Genomic DNA, 9,742 nt, shown 5'->3' with positions numbered 1-9,742 from the left:
TATATAGATATAGTTCTATGGAATTTAAAACTCAATAAAATAAAAATAAAATAAAAATTAAATAAAAATTTAAAAAAATTAAAAAATAAAAAAAAATAAAAAATAAAAATAAAATAAAAATAAAAATAAAAATAAAATAAAAATAAAACTCAAGTTTAATTGTTTCGATTCTAGGTAAGGAACTACAGATATGAATTTCAAAATTTCAATGCTAAAAAAATATATATTCTGAAAATTAGAGCACGTGGGAAAAACTGTAATGTAAACTCCAGCTGGGGAGAATGGAGTGAGCCCATTGAGTTTGGTAAGCCTGCAATATTYTTTTCATCTCAATTATTTTCCTGTGTCACCATTTCCAGTTCCAGTGTCATGTTCACCTCCCTGTCTCTCTCACATTCACAGATAACAACAAAATCTTAATTCCTACCCACTGACATGGAAGGAGCAGGGTAGAAGTTATTAATATAGAGGATATGCCTAAATAGCATAGTGATAGGGGTTGGTATGAGTCTTCTCTTCCTCCCAACTATTCAATTTGTCCTTTTTTTTTTTTTTCTTTTTTTTTTTACCAACATTCTTTTAATAAATTCATCATCTTTCCTGTTTTTCCATCTTATGTTTTGACACTTTATTTGTGTCTTTGTGGTAAATGGTGCTAAGTTTAAAATGTTTATGTTTTAAAATGGACTAAATATASCTGAACTTATTGTCAAGGTTCTGTAAGATGCCAAATCAAAGTTCTTAAAAATATTCAATAGGTTATATGAAATCAGCATTAATTACTACTAACCAGGAAAGCCAATTTTTAGTATGCTCTGATGCTATGATTTTTCCTCTCTCGGATGTTTCAGGTCAAAGGAAAGATGATTTTATTTTTGTGATCTTAATACTGATAACACTTGGAATAATCTCTGTGACATTGCTCCAATTCTTTCTTTGCAAAAGGTAAATCCATCCTAGAAAAGTAGCTATTTTTGTGACACACAAACATTCTCCATACCTTTAGAAACTTTAAGTACCCAACTGTTATCAGCATCATGAATGATAATTACCAGTATTGTTCTGGCTGACTTTGAGTATGCAAAATTGCTACAGAGAAACAGGGGAGAGGCTATTAAAGTTAATAAGTGATTCAAGACATACCTTACAAAAASAAAGCAAATCTGTTTTTATTTTTAAGCATTTAACAACCACATGGCTTTCAAGTCACTAGCTTCCTATAATACAAAACAACAGGGAATTGGGGGAAATATGTCATTATTTTAATAAACTTCTCACTTTGGGCAGAAGTGATGTATTTTGTGCAATTTATTGTAACTAAGTCATTTATTGTGATTGTAATCACAAAAGTGTAGCTACCCAAGTAATTAGAATAGTTATGCACCAGTCTCCATTTAGGATGTTTTCTTTCTCCTCAAAGTGATCTCCCAAGCAATATATGTTTTCATTCTTGAAAGAAATGTCCTTAAAGAACAGACATTTGTGCATTTTGCAATCCCAATATTCTAATTTCTTCAAAATTCTGATTCATACCAAAAGGTACTGCAACTTCAAAAGAATATGTTCTCCCATTCCACAACCCAGAGACAAATTTCATGTATTAACTGATGAAGATATGCAGGTACTTTTTTTTTCTTTTTTTTTTTCAATTTAGTCATACTTGTTAACCAGAACCCACTGTGCTAGAAGGTTTAGCATACAAACACAAGAGCATTTTGTTCTTAAAAAGTTTGTGTGATGCATGTTTGAAATTAGAAATGTTTTCATGACAGTGCTGAGAGTAGTGCATGCATTTGCATATATTAAGGACAGACTAATCATTCTACGATTGGTACACACAAATTTTCAATCTCACTAACCTGCGATTTCTATTTTGAAAAAAAAAAAAACTTAAGAAACATTTACCACTAACATTTGTTAATATTGATAATACAGTGTGAACATGTCTTGTAATTCTGAACTATACATCTTTACTGTTTTTTTCTTTTACCATGAAACATGGAAAACAGGTCTGGAAATAATCTTGGCATCTTTTAGATGCTTTGTTCAGCTTCGCTATCCACAACATTCTTAAAGATTGCTATCTGTTTTATAATAGGTGGTCTATTCTAGTGCTTAGCTATTCTTAAAGTTTTTATTTTATTTTATTTTATTATTTATTTAAAAACATATAACCACTATTACCTCTCCTTATTCCTTTTTTTTGCTTATAATGTTTTATATACACTATCAGCGAACTTAGTTCCTTCAGTCTTGCKTCATCTACCATGATAACCTTGACTACAAATGATTCATTTTCTAATTCTCCTTCTAAGTGGTCCCTTTGAAGACTTTTTCTGAAAACATGGTTTGCACTGTCTCTATAGAGTAGCAGAATGATTTGTATTAGCAGGCTAAAGCAAAGATGTTTCTCTTTTTAACATTAAACAGATCATGCTAATTTTTATTGCYTGCAATATTCCAGTGGGCAACAAAACCCTTAAAGGAGACTTTAAGAAGGGACACTGAGAGCTTTTCCTTCAATCAATTACACAGAACCCTCAAAGCTCCTGATTAAAATTTTGCCATTTTGACACTATTACAAAAAATTGTCCTCATCCACATACCATCTTCGGTTTTCCTAAAAAGGAGGCAGCAATATGTTTCGGATGAGTTCTCATACACCCTTTTGAAGTCATAAATACTCGGTATCTCACCTCATGACAGTCAGCCAGACCTACCGCAACGCGTCACAGCCCACCAAGTTATTAGATAGCATTTGCTAGTAACGTCGTAAACAGTCYAAAAATGGCATACCCCCTCAATTGTGTATTTTCACCAAACGAGGAGCGTTTATTTATATGGATGCAACTTCATGAACTGACACGAGCACCTCCGTGCAGGCAGCAACTGCCCAGTGGCACTTGGCAGCGCGCGGTGACCTCTGCTCGGTTTCACACGTGCAGACTGGCAACGTGAAAACCGTTTGTGTATCTAACACAGCTCRATAACTTCTATCCTCAACTCTTTTCATCTAGCTTCTAGCTACTGCAAATAGATTTATGGCCCATTTCTAACCTTTTAAGGTCTCCTGCCAACTGCAACTTTTTGAAGACTGCACTTCCCCGACTTGGTCACTACTATGATAATCTTCTGGAATTTTTTATTGTTTCCTCCTCTCACTTGCAATAATGCTTTTCCTTAAATAAACAAAAAACTTACTTATAGTCAAAGCTTTCTCTACACTCCTTAACATGTATATTAAAAAAAAAGCTCTTAGCAATTTCCCATAAATATTAGCCAATTCMGTCAATTTATCAATGCCTTTGATCCTTTAATCCCTCGTTTCATTTTTGCAATTCTGTTTTGTGGTCTTTTTCCTCCCAAATGTTTTCACCTCAGGTTTGACACCTCTGCTTTATCTYCTGTATTAAGTATATTGCAAGAATTGCAGAACCCCTTGCACGTTCACACAGACATAGGGTGTGAATAGGTTTTTCAAACACCCCAGTGATTTGTGTCACTGATTTCTATTTGTCAAGTATTTCTTACATACSTAAGTAGAACTAGGGTACACATAACATTTCTTCTGAATAGCCTCTCAAGTCACAGACATTAAATCTGCAGCATGTTGCGTGATAAAAACTAATGCATTTTTCTCTCTCCTTAGAAAGAGTATACAGATGTACCCAAAAAAGCTTACAATGAAGACGTAAGTGTGGTTGAAGAGATGATTTAACTTTCTGAAAAGTAAAGCGCTTTCATTCCTCAGCTAAACAAAAATCATGCATCTTCCTGACACCTCAGGAATACCGTGTGTTCCTCATTGTACAATCTGGAAATGAATTTACAAAACTKTTCCATTAAAAAAAGTGTTTAAAAGGACCAACAAATTGATTCTCTTTCCTTAGTTCAAAAACACCACTGGCAACTAAGCATTTCTTGAAATGCTACTTACCACATTTTTCTATATCCATTATGGTATTTTACTGACTGCTTTCAAAAAACCTGCTTTCAAAAACTGCCCTTCAACTTTGCTTGATCAGCAATATCAAGACATTGCAATATACTCATACAACTAAAATTAAAAATTAAAAAAAAGTCCCATACAGGTACTAAGACGCAAAAGCACTTCAAGATCCCACTTTGATGCAAATATGATCTTCCGCAATACTGATGTAATTAATATAGCTCATATCTCAGTTTTCAATAAATCCAATAACACATCTGCCAGAATTTTATAAAATTTAAATCAGCTTTGGCAATTGATTTTGTTTTATTCATCACACCAATGCACTTTATTCCCTTAAAACTGTACAGCTCATTTTTAAATGCCATAGTTTTATTTAAAAGGAAATCAAGATTTTTTTTTTCCATTTAACTTGTTCAAAATAAATACATTTCACCAAGTAACCACTTCAGTAAGGCAGGAAACAAAAGCTTTTTTTAAAAGTCTCATTTATTGTTTGCCTCATGTTCCCACACTGCATAATCACATTGAAAACTGCTGCTGCATGACTAAGGGAAGTCATACCCTTGAAAAATGAAGCACACCAAGTAGTACATGCTGAAATGTACAGCAGAGGATAAAAAAAAGGCAGCTCCACCTAAACAACCCACATTTACACTGATTTCTTATTTCTTCTGCTTGAAAACTAATTCTGGAGAGGGTTGAGAAGAGCATGAGAAATCCCATGCCCTCCCGCTTCTCAAGGGCAGTTCATGTCATTGCCAAGTTTGGTTCTTTCTCACAAGCTGGGGCCACCACGTGTTCAGAAAGGTTACAGAAGGTGCTCTGTCCTTATTTCCACCTTTCGAGCCATAGGACAGCGCTTAGAATTCCCCCCTTTTATACCTAGAAAAACAAACCGAGTGACATTTGTACAGATACAACCATTGCCCCCCAATCAGCATAATTACAACCGAAACAGCAGCTTGATCGGCAAGGTCAGTAGCAAGTGACCTACCCACACCACATCATTGAACAAGATTAAAACACTTAAAGAGTTGCTTGCAGCAGGTACATAAWGTTTCCTATTAGCCTGTATACAATGTAGCTACGTACTTACATTCATAGGGATGCTGAAAGCAGTGCTTGTGCAATAGTGAAAGGAACGCCCTATCAGAGAGGAAGGTTATCATCAGCCAAAGCAAGAGTAATTAATTTAAATATACCTCATCTTGAGTAGCAACCTCAGAAGGCACACAAAAACCCTTGGACAGCTCAGTCAGCCACAGTGACCGTTAGGCATTTTTTTTTTCCTTATCTACACCCAGGCGTTGAGGCTTTTTTTAACATGACTGGAAGATGAACACCTTGTTTTCCTATGCTGGTCCCCTGACCTAGCTGCTTAAGGAAACAGATCTTTGTATATTATAAAGTACAAAAAAAGGAAGATTTATATACATAGAGAAGAGCAGATAGGTATTACTATATTCCAGATAGCAGTATGAGAAACTGTTCAGACTGCCTTTAGTCTTCAGACTAGAACTTAGCAAATAATGAGTTGCAAACTGAAGGCTGACCTATTTTTAATCCATATTTTACAGTTAGCAGAAACATACATATTTCATACATCTTCCCTCCTCAGCCAACTTCACCTTTTGGAATGAACTTTCAGTTTAAAATTCATCTTCCATGACAGTACTCGTTGCTGCTACATGTCAGTCCAAATAGGATCCTGAAGGGCACTTCCAGATAGCAGCAACAGTACAAGAGAGAAAGATTACTTACAAATTGAAGGCATTTCACAAAGTTTCTGGGTTTTTGCATGAATGCTGTGTTGCCTTTTTTTTAATTTTAGTATTTCACTTTATGCTGTTTTACCAAGAGCATTGCTAACTTGTTTTTGACTACCCTTGGGACTCTGGGTTACCCTTYTAGCGCTACAATGAAAAAAAAAATCCTTGTTTTACATTACATGACACATTGCAAAACAGAGTGAATCATGCAAAAAGCCACTTGCAGCAGCCCATCATGAACTATCAGGCACAAAGGAGTGGTTTCTATTATTACAACCCATGCTTCCCCTTGCCATAAGGATCTCGCACTCAACTGAAAAAAAACCCAAGCTTATTCTGCTGTAGTGAAGTGTAGATTTATCAGAAACCATTATCTGAAACAAATTTTTAACCAGGAGAGGTCTTCCCAAAGCTTAAATGTAAGAATTTCAACACAGACAGAGTAAGTATGTTTATTGTTTTACAGCAGAATGCCCCAATTTAAGAATAKAATCGCTAGATGTTCAGCTGTGCAAAATGGTACATAGTGCTTCAGTACAAGTGGAAAAGACATGATCTGTTAGCAATACTTTCAAATACAATTTTATGGTCCTAGGAGATGGGRCTTGAAACTGGGGGACTGATCCAAGGCAAACAATTTTCTGCCTGAATTGGACCCAGCTACTTTGGACCCGGAACCAATGACATTGATTTTTCATTGTTGCATTGCTGGGAAAGAAAAAAAAAAAAAAAAAAAAAAGACTGTGCTGAATTGCCAGCTGCAGTGTTCCCATGCAGGCCATGGATCAGTCTCTTGTACCAGTTTCTTGCCCCATCTACAAATATCTGGCTCCGATAAATAAGACTCACAGGAATTTCTTGAAGGTCAATGGTCCATAATGGTAGTTATTCTACATGATCTGCTCAACTTGATTTCCAATGCTAGTCAGGCTACTTTTAAATGACTTTCTTGAATTCATCGTACAGCACAAGGACAAAAGCTCCCCCCATGCCTCTGAGAACATTGGACCATGCACCCTTGAAGAAGGCTTTTCCTCCCTCATCCCTTGCAATCTTCCGCCAGCAGTCAATTGTTCCAGAGTACATGATATCAGCTGTAGAAAAAAAGAAGCAAAGAACAATTTTACTCCTATAAATATATCTGAGATACTTCTACCAACAGCCCCATTTCACATTACCAGTTACTCTGTGGCATGCCAAGCCACATTTAAGGCTGTTAAACAAGACTTTCAGGCATCAGAAAAGCTTCCAGTCCTCTTGCCTACTTATTATAAATGCAAGTCATACAGAAGAATGCTATTAAGGTTTCTTTGGGCAATTACACAGCTACCTAATTGCCAGCACCCAGTATGTCATTACCAACAGACAATTCTTTCCCTCAGCCCATGCTCTGTGCTCTATAAAAAAAAAAAGTCTTCACCACAAGTACTCTCAAGTACTGTGTCATAACACAAGCCCTGGGCCCCGCTGGGGCTGCCCACACAATAGAGCCCAAGCCACCTTAATGGCAAGCATAAGCCCTGAGGGATGACAAGAGACATCTGAAGATCTTGTTAATGCTGCTTAAGAAGGGCACAGATGAGCAGCCTACCTCCTTTGCGCCCCGACTGCATCATCATCCTACGCCGCACTGTGTCGAAAGGGTAGGAGACCACACCAGCCACAGCAGTCACTGTCTGTGCAATCATCCAGCTGATAACAATGTGGGTATTTCTGGGATCGGGGAGCATGCCTGCAGGAAAGAGACTGATGAGTTTGTTTCCCACCCCCTCTTCCTCCAGCACACTCACTGACTGCATGACAGCTACTTTAAAAATTATGACAAAACACTGCGGAGCTACAGTCTGAAGCTGCAACAAGGCACTACATGCAACAAGAYTATTTCAGACTTCAGACAAAACTCTCAAAGCTAGTCACATATTAACCCCCCCTCAGTAATCAGCACATCTAACATTCAGATAACAGATTCACTAGATTGGCRAGAGAAAAAAATTCTTCCTAACGTAAGAAAGGCATATCACCAAAAATACAATCACATTGTTTGATTTCTATATTAAACTGCAAGTTTGTATTAGCAACACTATACCCTATATCAATATCAGCAAACGTTTAGTAAAACTGCTCCATACCATTCTGCTTAAAGCTTCAACTAGTCTAATAAAAACTATAAAAATGCATTTATAAATGAACTTTATAAATTTATGATTACTAAAATACATTACTATAATTAGACACCCCCCCCTTTTAAGAACAAGTAGAAGAAAGCAAGACCATTAGGAACTAGCCTGCTGCCAATCATAGACACCAAAATTTTGCAGCCAGTAGTGCGGCATTACTGGCAATCACCCTTCTATCTTCCCCTTCACATGAACAGTGACACAAGAACAGATGTAATGGTTAAATACAGACATACAAAAAKGTGGGCAATAGAAAGACATATTCTGCAGAGAGGTTTATTATCAGCTCCTTTCTAAAGTTTACCTTTTGCTGTATCATAGATTCCAAAATAGGCCGCTCTGTAGATGATGATACCCTGGACAGAGACATTGAACCCTTGGTACAAGCCACGCAGACCATCAGACTTGGTGATTTTGACTAGACAGTCCCCCAGACCAGAGAATTCTCTGTCTGCAMCAGCTTTTCCGACATCAGCAGCCAAACGGGTTCTTGCAAAATCCAAGGGGTAGACAAAGCAGAGGGAAGTGGCTCCAGCTGCACCACCAGAAGCCAGGTTACCGGCAAAATACCTCCAGAATTGTGTGTGCTTGTCTACTCCTCCTAAGAACACCTGCTTATACTTATCCTTGAAGGCAAAGTTAAGGGCTTGAGTGGGGAAGTATCTGATGACATTTGCCAAGTTCCCACGCCAGAAGGACAGCACTCCTTGCTCCTTTGGAATGCGCACTACACAGTCGATGATACCCTTGTACTGCTTATCAGCAGCAATCTGCTTACTTGCGTGTTGCACCTGCGAAAGAAAACGCGTATTTTCACTGTGAGCCTTGCAAGGCCTGCACACACCAGGTCAGGGGGCTGCTTACAGCACGAAACAAAGGGTCGTTGGGCTTGAACGCCTGATGGCTGCTTTCTGCGGCGGCTAAGCCTGCCAGGGCAGCCGGCAGGCCACGCTTCCTAAAAGCTCGGGAGGCCGCAGTCCCTCCCACCAGGGAGCCCGGTAAGCACCGCAGTTTATCCGCATCTCCGCCCAGACCGGGCGCCGAGCGAGCTCGAGGCCCGACCTTCACCCAAGGGCGGCGGCGCGGCCTGCGCCCGCGAAGGTCACRCGAGTCACCTTGGCGCGCGGGGCGGCCCGCGCGCGTGCGCAGGCGCGGAGTGGGGCGAGGTCACCCCGGGCCCGCGCGAGGACACCCGGCGCCGCGCGCCCCCGCCCCGCCCCGCCCGCGGGCCAATGAGCGCCCCGCAGCGCCGTCACGTGAAGGGGGAGAAAATGGCGGCGCGCTGCCGCCCCTTCCCCTCTCCTCCGTCGCCGCGCGCGGCGCCAGCGGCGAAGACGGGAAGTGACGGCGGAAGCTGCGCCCCCCCCCCCCCCCCCCCCCCACCCCCCGCCGCCCCGCCCTGACCCGCTTAGCGGAACCGGCTTCCCCGCCCACGTGACCTTCCCGCCGGCACCGGCGCGAGCCGCCCGCCGCGCGCCCTTTGTTCCGCGGGGACGTGGAGGCGCCGCTGCCCCTCCTCCCCAGCCCCGGTGCCCGCCGCCCCCGGCCACACCGGGGAGAGCGCGGTGGCCGCCGCCGCCCGCCCCTCCGCGCCGCGCTGCGCCGCCGACCTGTAGCAGCAGCTTGACRCGCTCGATGGGCGCCACGGCCGTCTTGCTGATGGCGGCAGCGACGCCGCCCGCCAGGAAGTCCTTGAGGAAGGAGATGGCCTGGTCCGCCATGTTCTCGCCGGAGCCGCTGCCGCTGGGGGGGACGAGACGCCGCTGCCGCTCAGGCCGAAAGGGCGGCCCCGCCGCCGCGCATGGGCTAAATGGCGGGCGCCGCCGCCCCGCCCGCGCCGCCCC

General features: G+C 41.2%; 2 protein-coding genes across 3 annotated transcripts in view; one reads left to right on the top strand and one right to left on the bottom strand.

Moving 5' to 3' along the window:
• Positions 1–3,763, top strand: part of LOC112944018 (granulocyte-macrophage colony-stimulating factor receptor subunit alpha-like) — an 8,586-nt gene extending 4,823 nt beyond the window's left edge. Inside the window, exons 5-8 of the mRNA XM_026035348.1 lie at positions 175–304; positions 852–945; positions 1,540–1,621; positions 3,650–3,763. Of these exons, the coding sequence (XP_025891133.1) occupies positions 175–304; positions 852–945; positions 1,540–1,621; positions 3,650–3,718 (375 nt within the window). The 3' untranslated portion in view covers positions 3,719–3,763. The remainder of the gene's footprint in view (positions 1–174; positions 305–851; positions 946–1,539; positions 1,622–3,649) is intronic.
• Positions 3,764–4,624: 861 nt separating this feature from the next.
• SLC25A6 (solute carrier family 25 member 6) lies at positions 4,625–9,697 on the bottom strand. Of its 2 annotated transcripts, XM_026035345.1 has the most exons (5): positions 9,509–9,697; positions 8,203–8,689; positions 7,313–7,453; positions 6,789–6,815; positions 4,625–6,756 (listed from the first exon to the last, which is right to left on the bottom strand). In XM_026035345.1, the coding sequence occupies exons 1-5, from the start codon at positions 9,617–9,619 to the stop codon at positions 6,677–6,679; spliced, it is 846 nt and encodes a 281-aa protein (XP_025891130.1). In that variant the 5' UTR covers positions 9,620–9,697; the 3' UTR covers positions 4,625–6,676. The 2 variants fall into 2 exon arrangements, with proteins under 2 accessions (XP_025891130.1, XP_025891129.1); XM_026035344.1 differs by having other exon boundaries at positions 4,625–6,815.
• Positions 9,698–9,742: the final 45 nt, after the last annotated feature.

This window comes from Nothoprocta perdicaria, unplaced genomic scaffold (genome assembly GCF_003342845.1).
Source record: "Nothoprocta perdicaria isolate Ctin4 unplaced genomic scaffold, notPer1 scaffold_159, whole genome shotgun sequence".
NCBI lineage: Eukaryota > Metazoa > Chordata > Aves > Tinamiformes > Tinamidae > Nothoprocta > Nothoprocta perdicaria.
Note: the sequence above shows the minus strand (reverse complement) of the source record. Positions and strands in the feature narration are given on the sequence as shown.